This window comes from Cavia porcellus, unplaced genomic scaffold (assembly GCF_034190915.1).
Source record: "Cavia porcellus strain 051 isolate PalLab524CR breed Dunkin Hartley unplaced genomic scaffold, mCavPor4.1 scaffold_24, whole genome shotgun sequence".
Classification (NCBI taxonomy): Eukaryota; Metazoa; Chordata; class Mammalia; order Rodentia; family Caviidae; genus Cavia; species Cavia porcellus.
The window spans coordinates 11,214,995-11,234,273 of record NW_026947507.1 but is presented as its reverse complement, the minus strand read 5'-3'; the positions used below and the strand labels follow the sequence as shown (position 1 = coordinate 11,234,273).

Genomic DNA, 19,279 nt, shown 5'->3' with positions numbered 1-19,279 from the left:
AAAGCTTTAATAAAACATGAATTCATCAGGTTTCTCATGTATGTATAATTCAAGTACATAAACCTATTGTACATATACATTATAGTATAGCCTAACCTTCAAAAATACAAAACTCACAAACTTACGATAACTTACAGATCACTAAACGCTGAACATTTCTCTCAACTCTACCACTCTGAATATGACTGTGTATTTGCAGTCTTCCTTTCCCCGGAGAGATCAGCAGCTACACTAACTCCTTATTCAAATCTATGATTATACGTGCTCTTTCAGGACTCTCATTTACACACAGAACTCCAGGCACAAAGTCTGAGGAAGTGCCTGTAAATCTCAAGGTCATGAACACTTATGCAGCCTAAGCTTCAGGTTTTCTCTTTGAAAAGTGGGTGAAAATCCCTGGATTAAACAAAATAAATATAGCACTAGTACTACTAAGTACCACTGATACCTGTCAAAGTAACAGTTGTGATAGAAATAGGGGCATGTTAGTGATTTTTTTAAAATAAGGCCCATGCTTTCTATGCATTCTAGTGTTCTTGAAATTCACATGATAAACTGATTTGGAAGAAAGAGTATCCGATTGCTGCCTCTTTTGGTAACTTAAAAAACTGAAAAGACTGATGGTTCTTAAAAATGAATAAGTTAGTATTTAGGAAACATCTTTAAAGCTTTTCTTAGTGTACTAAAAATGTAGTATTCCTTTAAAGTGAGAAATGGTAACTTTTGTTACTAAACAGGCACTTTGATGAACCTTTAAATTTAAGCTAGCTTTCAACTTTTAAATGCAATTTACATTTCTTAGATATGAAAAAATATTCCCCAGTGGTCATCACAGTGAAGAAACTATTTAAATTCTGTTTCTTTAAATTCCATCAGTATTTAAAACATTGGGCTATTGTCACATTAAAAGTAAAAGTTGTAGGTGAATAAAACTAGCCTTCTGATTTACTAAGGAAAAATATAGTTCTCCTTAAGCAAATAAGCCAACATTCCTGAGTAACTGTAGCAACAGTGACACATTAGCCCTGCCTCTCACTGTGGAATCCAGCAGGAAATCATCCTTCTCCCTAGATCTAACACCTGCATCTTGAGAGCACACATGGCCCAGCAGTTCTGCAGTGGTGCTTGTGTATTCTTGACAGTTTACAGAAGTAGTTCTCAAACTCTGGCTCCTACAGTGGGAATATCAGGATTAAATGGGATTTAGTTTAAAGTACGAACTTTCAAGGCTCAACCCAGCCCGACTTGTTAAGAAACTTCGGTGTGAGGAAGCAGCAATCAAGCTTTTCAGTCTTCTAGATGACCTAATTTTATACTGCAGCTGGAAAACCATTAGCTTGTGCCTTTGGTTTGAGATGAGTCTAACTGCAAAAAACTAAGTACTAATATGTTAAAGGGGTAGTCAATGTCTTTTCTTCTACTTTTGAAAAGATAAAGCTTCTTACTAAATGATTTTATGAAATTAAATACCAAATATACCTTCTTCCATTTTCTTTGCTCAGATTTAGAGAAAAATCAAAGTCAAGAATCAGTTTTAGGTAATCATAATGAAAGCTTTATGATATTTAGTCTTATTCATAGAGCTCTTTGTATTAAACATTTTAGGTAGTTAAAATTGTTGAACTAACGCTTAGCACTGTACCACTTAAAGATTAATTCTGGAGATTCTATAGGTTGCCTGCAATGTCAGTATAAATCACTATGAACAGAAAAAAGTAAAAAAAAAAAAAAAAAAAAAAAAGAATAGTATACATAAAAGATATTTTTGCAATGAACCTGGATTATGAACACACACATCTTCATAACTTAAATGTATTGAACTTCCCCAAACCAGAAACTAGTTTTCATAACATTATAGCTGCCAAAAGCACTCCAGTGACAGATCACTGCAAAACACAAATACAAAACGAAAACATTTATATGACTATACCTTCTTTGTTCACCATGTCAACTACACTGTTGACAAGGTGTATTACAGTCACTATGGAAGCTTGTAAAAAGGTACAAAAGGATTCAATTAGAAAAATTTCAGTTAGAAAACAGTGCATAAAATAAAATCTTAGTACTATGCAATTTCTGCTCTATAATTTAAAAATGTGAAATTAATGCTTAAATACAACCATATAATTATGCATGCCCCTGTATTCTATTAGCTGTAATATCTTAGACTTTTCTAATTAAGCTATTTACTTGCTATTATTAATAAAAGTAATAAAGTAATCATGTTTTACTGGAATTTAGGATGAATTTTTTTTAGCTATACTTTTTTTCACAATTGTAATTATAGATTGTATTGGGACAAAACAATTCTTTTTACATCTCATGGGCAAGCAACTTAATATCTGAAGAACTTATACACTGTCCCAAGGGGGAAAAAGTTTGAGGAGATACATATGCAATACAAATACAAAAACAGTTTTGGCAGTTTGCCCTCATCCCAAACTTCTTGTCTTTTAGCAGACAGACTGATAGCTGGTAAACTAACACCAGCAGAGAGTATAGACCATTTGGGCATTTCTTGTGTAAATTCCTTTGTCTTCTATATATAAGATTGTTTTACACTATCTATATGAGATAAATATGTGTGGACAGAGCAAAAAGAAAGATGGCCCTAGAAGCTGCCCACATTCTGATTCAGGGAACCTACGATTACGTTACCACAAAGCGGAGTTTATTCATATGATCAAGTTAAAGACCTTAGGAAGACGAGAGACTTTCATGAACTCTCTGGGTGAACCAGATGAATTGAGAAAGGTCCTTTTTCTCCTGCTTGTGGCTGGAGGGAGCTATAACTATGCCTAAAGAAAAGCAGTGGAATGCAATGTTGCTGACTTAGAAAGATGAAGAAGCCATAAGCCAAGGAATGTGGGCCAGGCCATCTCTAGAACCTGGAAAACACAGGAAACAGATTTTTTTACCCAAAACATTCCAGGGAGAAATGCAATTCTACTGACCCATGATTTTAGCCCCATGAGGCAAGTGGTAAGCTGCTAGGCTACAGAACTATATAATAATTATTTGCCTTACTCTCAGCCACTAAATTTGTGGCAAACTCTATAAAAGGATTAAAAAATAAAATATAAGCACAGACTTTTATGACAGACTAGTTTTTATGATTATGATAATCGTGAAAATACCAAGACTACTATAAATGTTTTTTCCTTGCACTATACTGACAAACTAATATTAATAACTTTTTTGACCATAACTTATTAAAAGTTTTTAGAAGTATTATGGATAAGAATGTGGTTTCAACAAAAATAACTAGAAAAAGAAAAACTGACAAAATTCTGAAATGTACTAATGAAGAACATTTAGAAGCCAAGATATAAACTATACAAACTGACAACATAAATTTTTTAATGAAAAAACTACTACAAGTAGTTCTATTTTGCTTTTGTTGATTTTTGATCTGTTACTACAAATAAACACAGGTACACTTTGATATCACATGGAACATGCTTACAAAGGAACATACTTTGGGAAAAGGCTTCACACTGTGACAGACTACGTGAACTATCTAGATGCAATGTGTTACGAACTGCATTGCTCTGAGTTATGAGATACATTACTCTGCAGTAGGTAATTATTAGTAATGGATTATTTCTTTCCACAAGTAAAATATATGTAAAACACACTACATTTTTCTCCCCTCAAAATATCGTTAAACAAAGCTACAATTTCTGAGACTCGAAACCTACTTTATTGTGTTACTGAGTCTTGACAGCCATCTCTCTATTCTGGTATGTGTTAATAAGGTGAAGCTGGTTATCAGTGCAATTTACTCCAGGGAAATCAGATAAATACAAATGGTGTCACGTATCCCACTGTCAACCCTTCTTCATTAAAAACATAATCAAACTTACTAGCAATCTCTTAAAACTGTGCTCTCAGTCAGTACGCTCTGATCCAAATGGGAGCTGGGGCCGCAGTGGGGTTGGGGGAAGAGACAAATAAAACCTTGTAATACCAAAGGTGTGACTGAAACTGTACATTTTAGACTATCATTTCTTGTTGTAGAGGGTGCACAAGTGTGTATTTTGTGTGATCAAAAAAGTTGTTCTAAGTGTTTTTGAAAAACTCCCAAAACTTTTTATAACATTTACTGGGATGCAAAAAAACAGTAGTAATAGGTACAGTCAATTAGAAATTATTTTTCAATGAATGATAATAACCTTCTTCCCTATTACTGATATTTTGTTACACTTAAAAAAAATCTATTCCTTAAGAAAATTTCAAATACATTCCCCAACAGATGTTCATGCAACTATGTACAAGATGTTGTTTAAAAGTGGTCCAAGTGAAATATGGAAACATTTTGCAACTGAATTAGGGAACCTAGCGCATCTGCATTGTAATATGTATCATGAGCAGCACCATGCACAACCACCAAGCGAGCCCAGCGTCAGCGCCCTGATACTCACCATTGTCGTCACACGACTCAGACTGGAAGGAGCTAAGAGACTGCACTTCAGACAGGCTCTCCCGGGCACTGTATGGCTGAGAAGGCTTTTCCTCCAGAGGTTTCTTGGAAAGACAGGGATCGAGATCCACCACTTTAGCTAAAGGAAGAGATGAGAATCAAACAGTAGGTTCCACTGGGCCAAGACTCTTCTTTTCATTGTTCCCCGAGATTTACTTAATAAATGAATCAGAAAGACTGAGATGCCATGGCGGGCAACAACAAAGGCAAGACATCTTAATACTTTTTGAATGCTTCTACTTCCTCTGGCCATGTTTTAAAAAAATGCTCCTGTCTAATCACTTTCTAATAAAGCCCTTCTCAGTCACAGTTGAGAACCACTATCACAAAAACCAAACTATCGTCCCAGAATATCAACTAGAAGAACATGACTAAATTGCTTCCTAAAATAACATCATAGCCAAAACGCCCAGCCAGCACTCAAGACCACCAAATTCTAAAGGTCATCAAATTTTAAAGAGTTCCGGACTTTGGGCCTATTTATTTCTAATAAAAACCCAACACTTTTTACTCTAACCGTCACTGGCTGGGCACACCGTGTAACTCACTATCTGGCTCAGAGAAGGTTTGCTGAGATGAGAAAAGCTGCTCTTACCGTCATAGTCGAAGTCCCAGCTAGGCTTCTGGATGGAGTCACTGTCAGAAGGAGAGTTCGAAGGAGGTGGGGGAGGCAAGTTTGGGGCAACGCTGCAGACGGCCACTGCTTTTCGGTGCCCATGCATGGACTCAGGGTTAAAAGTGCTGAATTCAGGATGCTCTGGTATAGCAGATCCTTCAAAGGAATTTCGGTCAAGATTGTTTCTAGAGTCACTAGGAATGCTTGGAGTGTAGGAAATAGGACGGACAGGCACCTGGGGTGGGATGTCTGAGTAAATGTTCTTATTTAGCTTTGAATCAAAATATGGTCTTTGCAAGAAAGCTGTGGTTGGTCCCAAATGTTTGTCTTCAGGTTCAGCCTGGTGTTTCTTCTTCCGGCTAATCATTTTGCGGCAGAGGACAAACACCACCACCAGCAAAAATATCCCTGCTATAAAAACAATAATTCCTATTCCTTCAGCTAATCCGATATTCCACGGAGTCGACACATAGAGATTGGGAGTGGCCTCCTCACAGTGCTTCCCTCTGTACTCGTGGCTGCAGTTACAGTGGTAGGAGCCATGCGTGTTCTCACAGAGGGCCCCGTTACGGCAGGGGTTTCCAGCACACTCATCAATGTCACTCTGACACCTGCCGACAAGATCAAGAATGAGGATCCTGTGCAGTGTTTCAGCCCAACAGTAGTTCACGGGGTGAGAACTAAAATACCCCCTAACAAGACACGCCAAAACAAAAGCAGTAGGAAACAACAAGAAAATACAACATCGACAATAATAACAACAATTTTGTAATAATCACTGATTCAGTGCTTGCTTTGAATGTATATGAGGGAGACAAACATATCATGCCAATATTAACTGCCACTTTTCTAGGACTCAACAGATTAGTAAATCAATTCCTTAGAATCAACACTGGTTTGTTTCCAGTTCTGAAAGCCAGGCCATCATTCAGAAATTTGGGGTGTTGTGTTTTGATAAATGGTAGGCTAGAGTAAATTTCTAAGAAACTGTTCCAATTTGGGAATATGACAGCTGTGTGAAACACGGAAAGTTGGAAAACCCTGTTTTCTATTTTAAAATGTTATCCCTGTTGAAAACTTTCCCGGGTTCCTAATCCTTACAGATTGTAAGAAGTCCTCTCTGCCTCTCCAAACCGGCATACCATACACATGTGGAGATCCACTTCCCACTTCTCAGAGCTTCCTCTTTCTTTAATAAGGGTCCTTCTAATCACCCTCCATAACACCTGGTTTAAAATTCTGATTACTGGTATGTTTTTGTCAAATAACGTTATTCATAATGAGACTTAAGAAAGTCAATTTCACAAACTAAGGCCACATGATCATGGCAAAATTCAGCACTACAAGCACTTTGAGGACAAAACTATATGGGAATATCTGCAAGCAGGTCACATACTAACAGCCATTTAATAAGACTGAGAGCAAATTCTTATCTAAATGCACTACTATGTATAGACACTTATTAATGAGTAATTTTTTAAGGCCGAACTGATGAGTAATCTAAAATGACATCCAAAACTGCAATCTTTCATTTGCTTTTTTCAATGTATACAACAGGCACTTCCATGACTTACTTCTGTCACCTAGAAAAATGCTAACTATATTTAGGATTATGGTAAGGATTATAAAAGATACTGAGAGAGCTGAAAAAGGTTCTAGATGTTACAAAGATGTTAGTTGTAGCATATTATGAAAAAAATTATTATTGCTTTCAAAGGTTGATAAATTCAGTTTCATAAGCATCTGTTTTTGGAAAACACGATAAACTCACTCATTTTACAAGCACTTGTTGCCTACAAGAACCCATATATTCTTTATTCATAAGCAATACCTCTACAGTGTAAGTAGACTTGTGAAGTATAATATTCATCTCCTTAAAATTTTCTTTTAGAGAGGAAAAAATATAAATTATAAAAAGCCAAAGAAGATTATCAAACTCTGAAGCAAGCAGTCTGAATTAATGAAGTTCTGTTGTGTCCACTGAGGAACATTATTACTATAGAATAGATATAAACATAAATCTTGATAGAAACCTCTTACCTTTCTCCCCTAAAACCTGAATCACACTGACAGACAGCACCATCCAAACTGTCAAAACATGTTCCACCATTTTTACAGGGTTCATCTTTGCAGTATGGGCTAAGCTGGCATCTGAAGAATAACAACAACAACAACAAAAAGCATAAAGCTCATGAGCCTATTGTAAATAAAGCAAAGAACAAAGCACTGACAAGTGAAGAATATAAAGCTTTTCTACATATAAAATTACATGTTTAAAAAAGTTTAACACTGCAATTCATTATGAAAGCTAAGAAACATGCACATACCTTTGACCAGTGTATAATCCTCTGCACTGGCAAACGAAGTCTCCATTGTCTACAACACAGGTACCACCATACAGGCAGGGGTTGGAGGAGCAGGGGTTGACGCTCACCTCGCAGTAGGTCCCAATGTATAAGGCACTGCACTTGCAGTAATAACCTAAATTAGCAAAAAAAAAAAAAAAAAAAAAAAATCTTGTTATTCAATGACTTGAAAGAACTATAATTATAACGGTTTATCTTTAACCTAAGTGAAAATTTAGTCTGAGATCTATATAAGCTAATAAAATTCCCGTTTTTCTCTGTGTAAACAATTGCCCATATGGACTAGTATTCCACTACTGGAACAGGTCAAGTATTACCTATCTAAAATGTCAACACTACTGATCATTCAGATTTTAGAGTTTTTGGATTCCAGAATACTTGTGTAGACTTCTAAACCAGCTGAGCATCCTAAACCTGGAAATTTGAAATCCAAAATTTGAAATTTTGATTGCCATATTGGCACTCAAAAAGTTGTAGATTTTGAAGCCATTGAGGTTTTCAATTTTCAGATTAAGGATGCTCCAAATCACAAAGATCCACAGTAAGAGTCCATAACTAGTTTTAATCATAATTTATATAAGATTATTGGGCCAATCACACAGTGCAGGGGCAAATCATCTTGTGCCTGAACGTGTGCACACAACACTCCTTAATAAACCAATTTATCTGATGACATAAGCACTGGAGGATTAAATAAGAAAATGAATGTGAAGACCACTTTTAAGTCGTTTTATAAAGGATATCATCAAATTTGTCTGAGTACAAAGCATACCACACTCTTTACTCTGTAAGACTGTGACATTTCAATAGTGTGACAATTTCCAACTATCTGCCTTTGGGAAACACTGCAATGTAGTATCTCCTCAACCTCCTTAAAAAGTTAATCACGGCTATGGGAGTTTTTTTGGTCAAAGGAAGTGGGCTGGGAGCTGGGAGTCTGAGAAATGAATGTGCAACAGCCATATTTCAGTGTCTCTCTCAGCGTCACTTCTAAGTGACTGTGAGGCCAGCCTCCTTGCAGCCCTGATTTGAATAGGTAAGTAGTAAAGCAGACTAGACACCTTTGCTGTCTTATGTCATGAGATTTTCAGAGGACTACAATGGAGATAACATGGCCTGCTCTACTGGCTTTAGCAGCCAACACAACTTTCCAAAGACAGAAGAAAACCAGATCTTTTGGAATTCCATTCAAAGTATTTTTTTAATTTTTGCTCTATTAGTTACACACAAGCTCTATTTAGAAGGCATGATGACCATCGCTTGTCTTAACTGTCCTCTATTAGTACTCAGAAGTAGCCCAATACAAGTCAGGGTGCAAAAGCTCCACAGCACACCTGCACTAGGGCCACAAGAGAGATGGGCAAAGCAATACTTCAGAGGGTCTGAGGCCTTCCAGAAGATCCTAACACTCCATACTCACTCCATCCTAACACTCAAGACTCCAGCAGGCCCACTGTGATAAGCAACTGGGTAATGATGACACCAAGAAAAAGGAAGTGATAATAATTTTACTTCCCCTGGGTTGGCCTCTGTGGGGCTGGAGGAGTTGAAGTTAATCATGTTTGCCTGGCTGGGGATAAGCTGAGTGAGGAAACACATCTTGCTCAGCACTTGGGATATGACTGCAGATGCTCGGCAGCCACAGGCACAGCGCTTGCCAGTCCAGCTGCTGGGAAAAATTCTAAGCTCTGCTCTCCGTTAACACATTACCACTGACCTGTGATTGTACTTCACATACTAGCGTTAATCTGATCGTGTTGTTTGCAGAAGGGTTGAAAAAATAACCATGTTGAGGAACTTAGATGTGATCGGAACACCACAAAGCCTACCTCCTGTAGGTGATGGGTGACAGATGCCTCCATTCTGACAAGGGTTACTTGAACAGTCTTCTGTGGCTGTTAATAAGCACCCAGGAGATACATCCACTGAGTCTTCAATGTGTGCATAGCTTCTTGGTTTGCTATTCAAAGGCAGCTCCTGCCCATTCAAATAAATGGAGTCCATGCAACCCCTAAAACCGTTACCAACTTGGGGGCTTCTTCCATGCCTTGCTCCTTGCTGGCGAATGTGGCCACCAAAAAACACATAGTTATCCAGGTTTAGGGTTTTCAGAGTCCCTGGCGCTGTGCCTGAGGCAGTGTGGACTTGGTCCAGAACCAGTCTAGCGTAGTTTCCATTCACTTCAAGAGACACGGCGTGCCATTGCCCATCATTGACTTGAATGCTTTGAACAGAGACAATGCCAGGGCCACTCCCACAGTCAAATTTGTATTGCAGTCTTCCATTATGAATCTACAATAAAAAAAAAATTTTGCTGTCCACATTAATCTCATAGAACCTTCAGTTAGTCTCTGACAAAAGTTCTATGTAGGAGAGGTACACTGGCAAATGACGGTGGAAAGAGCAAAGCCTTGCATGAAGCACTATAGAACAATAATCATCCGTTTCATGTACAAGTAATAAAATTGCGTCTTGAAAGACATTGTCAACTGCACATACAAAAAGCAACATGGATGTGACTGTTAACTAAACACAACCCTGCACACAAAGTTTACATCACGTAGTATCTTAAGTCATATACACAAAGAATCATGTATGTAATATCTCAAGTCAAAAACATTTGAAAAGCAAGGTGGGCATCATAATTGTGTCAAACATATAAACAAAAATTCTCCAAATTCTCCATAACACTGAGATGAATTAGCTAGGGTTTGAATGTTCACAGACATACATACCTTCAGTTTGTAAAAAACAGAAGTAAATCTCTATGATCCTGAAGAGCAAAAAAGAACTTCTCATCCCACGATATATAAAACTTGTATAGCTATAAACAAACTCTTAAATAATGGAATTCACTCATCTGGCTTGCTTGATGTGTTTTTAAAAGGGGACCATCAGAAAATAAAATTTGTAATTTTTAAAGTCTGCTATCATCTGAGGTACAAAAGTACATAAAGCAGCTAGGCACACTGACTTGTGTCTATAATCCCAGCACTCTGGGAGACTTCGGGCAGGAAGACTGCAGTGAGGCCAGCCTAGTCAACTTAGTAAGACTACTTCTCAAAGCAAAGAAAAAGGGTTAGAGATACAACTCAGTGTGAAGGTCACTATCCCCAGAACTGTTAAACACAAAACGAACAATCCCTGTGTAAACACATACCTCCAAGATACTGTAATCAGTTCCTCTAGCATACATTACAATTGCATGAGTAGAATAGGTTCTGAGCCTCATTGTCAATTTCATCTCTAATTTGTTTTCATTTTCCATTAGGCGGTATTTCACAAAGCTATTTCCAGTAAATGTTAAAGATGAACTTCCTGTGAATTACAAACAGAAAAAATTATGAGAGCAAAATTTAAGCAGATTTTTAAGGTATGCTTTCTCCCACTTTGAGGCTGAGGCTTTTTATTTAAGATTATAACATTATAAAATTAAATTTCTATGGGAAAATGTCTTTTTGCTTAATCAGTAGCACGGTGTAACTGATTCTCCATTTGGAGGAGAAAAATTATACTATCACAAATAAATTCTAAAATAATAAAAGAGCTAAATATAAAAATGTTCAATCTAGAATTACAAGATAATTTCAGAAAAAATAATTATATACCGTCAAAGAATTTTGGCAAACCTTCTTAAGCAAAATATAAAACAATTTCTGTTCTCCAAAGATGATGAAAATGACATAAACTTCCAGAGGTAAAAATTGAGTAAGTACAAAATATGTAGAATGGACTAAGTAAAATGTAATTTTCAAAATGCCAAAAGAAAAATTTAACAAATCAAAAATTAAACCAGACTGAGGGGAGACCGTAATAAAGAGAATTCTTGTAGTCATAACACACAAAGAGCCATACACATTGATTAACAACAACAACAAAAGGAGCCAAAACAATCAGTCAAGCCAGAGGAAATGCTATTAGGTAACAAATGAATGAAAAGATAACTTTCACAGGTACCAGACAATTAAATATAAAAATTATTAGATGTCATTTCATGCTCATTTGATGGAGGATTTTTTTTTTTTTTAACTCAAAAAACTCAGTATTGGCAACAGAATAGGGAATGAGACCTTCATACAAGACTGGATGAAATAAGAATTGATTCAACTTCATAGAAAACTAATGTAACAATATCTTTAAAAATTTTAAAAATTTTAAAGGTGCTCTTTTAGACCCTATTATAACAGAAGTGAAACATATTTTGATTTATGAAGAAACAATTAGGTCACTGAATTCTCACCTGGGCACTGACCGAACCTGCCCCCTGGACAGACACAGGTGTACTTCTCCTCCCTGGGGTCAGGGACACACTCTGTTCCTTCAGGGCATGGACTGTCTTCGCACCCATGGTGGACAGGTGGGCATTTCCCCTCTTTATTAAAAGAAAAGAGGGGAGGTGGTGATCAACATGAATTTTTAAGAAATTAATCTTTCGTGTATAGTCATTACAGGCTGTACAGCTTTTTCATATACTCACCTTTGCAGAGACACACGGCTGCTCGATAGTGGCGGGGAGTCACAAAACTCAGTCTAGCTGTGCTGTGCGTTGACATAGAATTTTCATCCACAGATACCTTTTCATCACAGAACTTCCAAGGGCAATCCAGGCCTGCACAGCGTTTCTGAAACACATCCAATATCCTCACACCAATGATGTCCTCAATATCAGTCACGGAAGAGTTAATTTTGTGTAGAAGTTGTTTTGTTGAAACCTGAGTACTACTTGATTTCTCCACAAAAAGTAAGACATCCAGATGTGGGTGAGGCTCAGAGGGCTGCAAACTAACGATCTGTATGTCATTCCTGCGCACACCCAGGATGTTCCGTAAAGCCCGCTGGAAGTTGCGCCAGTAGTCACCAACAAATTCTTCTGGAGTGAGGTTGGCAAAGCGAATGGCAATGGTGTGGTTGAGCATCTCTTGTGTTATCTGTCTGATATGCACTGTGATGTCAGCCACTGTTGTAAATTTTCCATCTGTTACGCTGACATTCAGAAGGTACTGCCCGATATCTAGCCTTTTGTGTGCAATCAGTTTACCCCCTGTGCTGGAAACAGAGAACAGGTTGTCCATTTGGGGATCGAGACTGTAAGTTAAAGTGTCATACACATCTTGGTCTGTTGCATGAATCTTCCCAATGACACCACCGGAATATTCCTCTCCAAAAGCAGTAATGAAAATCTCCAGTGGCAAAATTGCAGGAGGATGGATGCTTTCCTCGATCACCCTGATGTCAATGTGTGTCAACGATGACAACTGTGGTTTTCCATTATCTGCCACCTATGAGAAAAATCACAGTTGTCTGCATGTTTACCACTTCTTAATAAGTATACATTGTGAAAGTATATTTACTGTTCAACTTTTTAAAAATTTCCAATGCTTGATACCTATGTCTCCAGAAGCAAAAGGGAAACAGATAATTTGTAGGCCTTTTACCAGTTCAGATCGAAATTCAGACCCTGCCTATGATGAAGCAGACAGATGCATGGGCTCCATCAAAGTGAAATAGGACAAAAAGAAAGGTGTGGATAAAAACCAGAAATCATAACTACAAATTTTTGTTTTCTCATAAAACATAAAGCTGTTCAAATATAAAAAGAAACCACCCAGGAGCTCTTCTATGCATCTGCCAAAAACCATAAAGACAGATTTTAATACCTTCACGTGCAGCAAGTAGTGGTCCTTCACTTTCCTCTGTATGGCAGCGGAGGTCAGGAGGACGCCCTGCTGGTTCACCTCAAACACTCTGTCATCATTTCCACTCACGATAGAAAAGAAGAACGGTGGGCCGTTGTGAGAAGAGTCCTTGTCTGTCACGACAAGCTGCAGGACACTGAAACCCACTGGTTTGTTTTCCTGCACAAAATTAATAGAACAAAACAAAAATTTCTCAACATAACAAAATCTTCTGCATACGGTAAAAGAACGTCAGGGTTTTATTGTAACATAAAATGTAAAGAAAAAGAAGGCCAATTGCTGATTCACCTGAGAGAAACGAGAAGTACAGGAGAAGAGAAAGGAGGAACAGGGAAGATGGGGTGAAGGAGGAGGGAGCATGTGTGAGACAGGAGGATGTGGGGGAGGAGACATGCGATGGAGCAGAGCGTGGGTGGAGGAGGTGGAGGTGAAGAATGAGGAGGCAGAGGACCAGCAGGAGAGAGATCAAGGGCGAGCAGGAGGTGAAACTACAGTAGCACAAGGTAGGGCTATGCAAAACCTTCAGTCTTAGGACAGTGAGAATATCGAACAGCCAAAGAACAAAAAGAAACAAAACAAAATTTTGGGTACACCTTGAAAATGTTCTTTTAATATTGATGGAAACTAGTTATACTGTTCCTACTTCTCTAAAACACTATCATTAGAAAAGAAAGCTACTAAACAAACAAAAGAATTGAACTGAAGAGTTCAAAAGGATTGCATGAACCGTTTGGCACACGGGGCTTACCTGGATGATGACGCTGTAATTACCCTTGGAGAAGAGCGGGGCATTGTCATTGACATCAGACACATCAATGTTCACAGTTGTGGTGTTCACTCTGGGTGGACTGCCATTGTCAGAAGCTTGAATTGTGAGCGTGTAACCTGAAATCTTTGCAGGGAAAAGACCAAGAAAGCATGCTCATTCACACGAAGTCAATGAATTGGCACCCTCATTATTTGTTGTATCCAGTACCTACAATTCCCTAACCTACAAATGAGTCCATCGCAAATAGCACGTTTTCTCAAAAGAAAAAAAGATGTCAGTCAAAAACATACTCATCAATTGTTTTGTCTTTAATAACGTACAGTTCTATTAACAGAAATAAGAAGGAAGTAATACAAATTATTAGCAAAAAAGGTTAACACGCTGCTCAAAATGCTGTTGCAGCAGGAGAAAAAAAAAGCCTTCCCTGGCACTCAACTCTTGCTTTTGGCCTCACCTTTGAGAACTGACTCCCTTCTACACCCCAGGACCCCCCAGGTCATCTCCCTGCTCCATTTCACACTCCGACTGTCCTCACTTGTCTCAAACCTTTAAGATAATCTTTGTGACCCCTTATAAAAGAAACCAAGTCAAGCGAGGTTGCTTTCTCAAGTGAAGTTTCCTGTTAAACTTTCTCTTCAAAAATGAGCCAGTGGAAGAAGCCAGGAAGCTGGCTAACTCCCAGATGAGTCATTGGTTGAACATCAGCCCCACAAAGTGCTCCCACAAAAAAGGGCTGTGAGAGCAAATCTGCCTGGGAAACACCAAAGGCTACCACTTCCTGTGCTGACAATGAACACACATGTGTGAAAAGGCCTGGTGCTTCAGTTCAAAATAGTAAATTTTACTCTGCTAGTGGAACAGCAATACTACATATAACAGTAATGCTTCCTAAACTCTTAAAGACGATCCCTACAAAAAAATGACAGGTCAGAAAATAAAATGCAGAACTTGAATAAGCTATCACTGTCTCTCCAAGTTCCTCCAGTGTCGCACGTATCCATGTTTATTGAAACTACACCCTTTATCATCACTATGTCTTTCTAAATCCCAAAACTCTCCTGCTCCACTTCTCTTCACGTGCATGACAGTGAGTGGATACGGGGGTGGGCGGACAGTGGTGTAGTCTGACTTGCCTTAGAGATCACTTCTATAATCACTGCATCTACAACTGCTAATTTACGTCTCTAAATTAGACTGAAATGCCTAAATCAGTCACCAACTAGTACTTTCCTCATATGCTATTTCCCACTAAAACCCAACCCATCTGAAAGCACACTCGTAGCATCTACCAGTCCTGAGTTGACACCTCATGACTTCCTGTCCTCTCTATAATGGTGCTCACTGCCCAAGCACAGCAAGACTGATAGAAGTCATCTCTGACACCACTGCTGTCCTACACAGGGTCATACCCAAGCTTTGTGGATTCTAATTTTTCCTTTATTCATGTTCTTTTCACTGAATTCTTTCTGCTGCTGCTCTTACTGTAACAGATAAACAGCCAATGGCCCTTCTACTTCTCCTGGTCTCCAACTATTCTAAAATATGCTTGGAACTACTTAAGTAATAATATTCCAAAATGTCTCCTGATATATTTCTGTTCACAAGATTAAGCAATTTCCTCAGGCCTGTAGCATCAAGTGTGACTCTCCCATTCTGGTTCCGTGGCCTATAATTTGTTCCTACAATGCCTTTCATTTTATCTCTCTCTACTTCTCTGTATGATTAGTCTTCTAAATATAGTTTCGATTTGCATGCTGTGTTCATATAATTTCTTGCAGGAAATTTCTCCTTTGGATCTTAAAGGGTAGTCTGTTACTTAAAGCCTAGCTTTAAAATCTGGCCCCTAGTTCCAATAAGTGTCTCAGAATGTTGGCGCCAACTGCAATTTCTTCTCGAATACAAACTTCTATTATCAAACTTTGCTACAAGCACAAAAAATATTTCGTACACTCGTGAGACACGCAGACTGCAAATGCTTCTCAAGTATTTACCCCGTTTCTCAGTTTCTGAGAAAGCTGGTTCTACCCTTTTGGACACTTCACATCATGCCTAGTAGGTCTGAACACAAAGCACTTCTAGTTATTGATCTGGTAACTTGTAAACACTCTAAATCAAAGTTTTACACTTACTGTTTCCCGGTCCAGAAGCTTAGTCACTTTCACTTCTCCCTTGACAGGATCGATTGTAAATGGACCTCCTTGATTGCCTTCTATAATTGAGTAGTGGATGAGGCTATACAAAGGCCCATCGGCATCATCAGCCATAACCTAGAAAACAGCACACTCTTATTTAGCAGATAGCTAAGGGAGGGACTGAGGCTACTTTATGGCAGTTATTTATAATAAAATCACTAACTGGCCTAGCAAATGACATTTTCATATCTCTGTAATATTTTCAAATAAAGCCATTACAAAAATTACACTGATTTTACTAAAAACTCTTGCAAAAAATCCATAAGAAGTCTTGAGGGGGTTCACATACTGTTATGACAGACTGCTCGAGAACAGCATCTTCACTGATCACTGCTGTGTAGGTGTCTTGGCTGAAGGCTGGGGTGTTGTCATTGATATCTGTTACATTAATGTTCACAGTCACCACGTCACTTAAGGAAGGTGTGCCTCCATCCGTGGCTTCTACAGTCAGATAATATTCATGGGCACTCTCATAATCCAGATTCTCAATGATAAAAATGGCCCCTGAAAGACAATCAGAATTACTTTATAACGCTATAACTTTTTTGCTAGTAATACTGAAATATGTAACACTTTTTTTTAAAAAAATTACTTTTCACTTCAAAAGTTTATTTACCAATTACGTATATTCCCTAGTTCCTTCACTCAACAATTATAAATTATGGGTTCTTATTTCACTCTTAATTATTTTCCTGATATCCATTATAATATTCCAATCACTTCCCTAGTCAGTATTACCTATATTGCTGCTATAAATATAATTGGATCCATCTCTTCCTAACCGTAGTTCATAACAGATTTTAATAAACAAAATGGAATTTTACAATTCCTCAGTTCTGTGCCTTTTGATTCCTTCTTCCTTTTCATTCTATCTTATCCACATGCACATTCTATTTTTAAAAAAAAAACCTTTAAAGCAATCCTATATTTACATTCTATCATTAAAATTCCTTTTTAACAGTTCTCCTAACATCTTTCCTTGTCAGTTCATTACAGTTCATCCTACCTAACAAGAAAATGAGATAAAAGAACTCTAAAAATAACTATTTTATGGTATGTATTTTAAAAACCTTTTAAGATAGCATCATCACACACTTATTCTTTATCTAAAATAGTCGCATACAATTAAGCAATTAGAAAGGAACTTTTTAAACTAAGACTTGACAGCCATTTCAGTCACAGCTTAGCAAGATGACATCAGTATTTACGCAGCAAGAGTCAACAGTGCCTCTGACCTCTGACCTGCAGGCAGCCCCAACAGGATGCAAAGTTCTTCAACTGTTACATATAACAACCATAATAAATATGTCAACTTCATGAGTTATCAGATGCCCACTATAGAAAGTAAGATCTAAGAGGTTGAAATTATGGTTTTACTTGGAAAGCTACATTCTATGTTTCCGATATGGAGGATAAAAGGAGTTAACTGCACAGGGTCCTCTACTGTCTATCAGTCATTCTTATCTTTACTGACTTGGAACACTTTACATCACCGCTGAACTATTGGAATGTGATACTCTGGTTTTCTATTTTAAGTTAATGTGTTTACAGATTAGTGTCTATGCCAGAAATGTATTTTACCAAACAGAATTAGAGACTGTGATTTTCTAAAGCCACTTTTATTCTGATTTTAACCAACAAAAAACCCCTTAAGTTTCTTTTTAAGAGTATCTGCTCTTAATATGTGTCTATCACTTTGTATATGGTAAAGTGCCAGACAATCTAGCCTTTTTGGTGGAACACAGTGCTTCCTCGCTCTTTTAGGGTACATTACCTGTTTTAGCATCTATGCTGAATTTCCCGTGTTCATTTCCACTTATTATTGAGTAGGTGATTTCAGCATTTGCTTCGATATCCCGGCTTGCCGCGTAAAGCTGAAGAACTTCAGTTCCAATGAGGACGTCCTCAGACACTGTGGCCCCATATTCCCGGTATTCAAACACAGGGGGGTTGTCATTTATATCCAAAACTGACACTATGACAGTGCCAGTGGCTGACAACCTCCTTGGCAAACCTTGGTCTACAGCTTTCAAAGTAAGGGTATACACTGCCTGTTGTTCTCTATCCAAAGGCTTTTCTAACTGAATAATTCCAGATATGTCATTAATGGAGAACTGCCCGTTAGCAGAGTCAATCAGTGAGTAGGAAATTTTTCGATTCAATCCTGTTAAGACACAAAATCATGCCAGAAGATTTTATATTAAAAAACTTAAATTTTAAAAATTACAAAGTATTTTTTAAAAAGATAAAATGCTAATCACTTATTTTTGAATGCGATCTAAGCAAATTCTTTGAATTATCAATTTACTGAGTTTTTAAAGTACAACCGCATACATATCTGGTTTTTTAGGTTATTTTATATAGAAGTCTATGCTACAGTACCCCCTAGATTTTTAAAAATGAAATCTATTTAAGATTTAACTTTCATGACAGTTATTTGTAACGTAACCATTTTGATATTCTTGTAATTCTTCAGTAGTAATTTGAAGCCATCAAAATGCTATGAATATAACATATCTCAGTCTTAATTTCCCACAAAAATTTGGAAAGATTTGTGAAATTGCACATGTAGTATTTGTTCTTGTTATATATTCCTATGACACCAAAAACTTCTTTGTGGCACCAATGGTTTAGACACAGTAACACCTCACAAATTAATTCGATGATATATGAAACAAACTTGATAAAGTTACTAAGCAGGACTTTATTCATACTACAGATACCTGATACAGTGAGTTCACTGGATCTAATTTTGAGACTTCAAAGATTCATATAAAATGAATTACAAAACAATGACTAGCCACTTCATGTGTGGAAGACACTGGCTGCACTGCGGGGCACTGGGGCTGTGCTCCGGAACAGCAGCTAGTAAGTCTTCGCACAGGGCCGAAGAGTGTGCCCCAGAGGATACCTGTGTCAGCATCCGTGGCCTGCACTCGGGTCAGTAGCGTCCCAGGCTCTGTGTTCTCAAACACAGTGATGGTGTAGGGGTCAGCAGTGAACTCGGGGGCATTATCGTTCACATCTTCTAACGTGAGCACAATACTGGCTTGACAGAATCTGCCTCCTCCATCTGTGGCCTTGACCAGAAGGTTATAAACCGCTTGCTCCTCGCGATCGAGGGGCGCTAATGTTTTCAGTTCACCTAGAGTAAACA

The 19,279-nt window shown here is 37.8% G+C and overlaps 1 protein-coding gene across 8 annotated transcripts in view; it reads right to left on the bottom strand.

Moving 5' to 3' along the window:
• The window catches only part of Fat1 (FAT atypical cadherin 1), a 117,272-nt gene that overhangs the window by 2,764 nt on the left and 95,229 nt on the right, over positions 1–19,279 (bottom strand). For 3 of the 8 annotated variants that reach the window (XM_063234630.1, XM_063234629.1, XM_063234632.1), the window contains 15 exons: positions 19,034–19,267; positions 17,897–18,286; positions 16,412–16,626; positions 16,060–16,197; positions 13,910–14,053; positions 13,123–13,320; positions 11,943–12,744; positions 11,706–11,837; positions 10,626–10,783; positions 9,295–9,757; positions 7,427–7,580; positions 7,140–7,250; positions 5,079–5,710; positions 4,425–4,562; positions 1,931–1,990 (listed from right to left, as the gene is read on the bottom strand). In XM_063234630.1, coding sequence (XP_063090700.1) covers positions 1,931–1,990; positions 4,425–4,562; positions 5,079–5,710; positions 7,140–7,250; positions 7,427–7,580; positions 9,295–9,757; positions 10,626–10,783; positions 11,706–11,837; positions 11,943–12,744; positions 13,123–13,320; positions 13,910–14,053; positions 16,060–16,197; positions 16,412–16,626; positions 17,897–18,286; positions 19,034–19,267 — 3,969 coding nt within the window. Of the gene's footprint in view, positions 1–1,930; positions 1,991–3,866; positions 3,921–4,424; positions 4,563–5,078; positions 5,711–7,139; positions 7,251–7,426; positions 7,581–9,294; positions 9,758–10,625; positions 10,784–11,705; positions 11,838–11,942; positions 12,745–13,122; positions 13,321–13,909; positions 14,054–16,059; positions 16,198–16,411; positions 16,627–17,896; positions 18,287–19,033; positions 19,268–19,279 lie in introns of all 8 variants that reach the window. The other 5 variants (XM_063234631.1, XM_063234633.1, XM_063234634.1 and 2 more) reach the window with 3 other exon arrangements.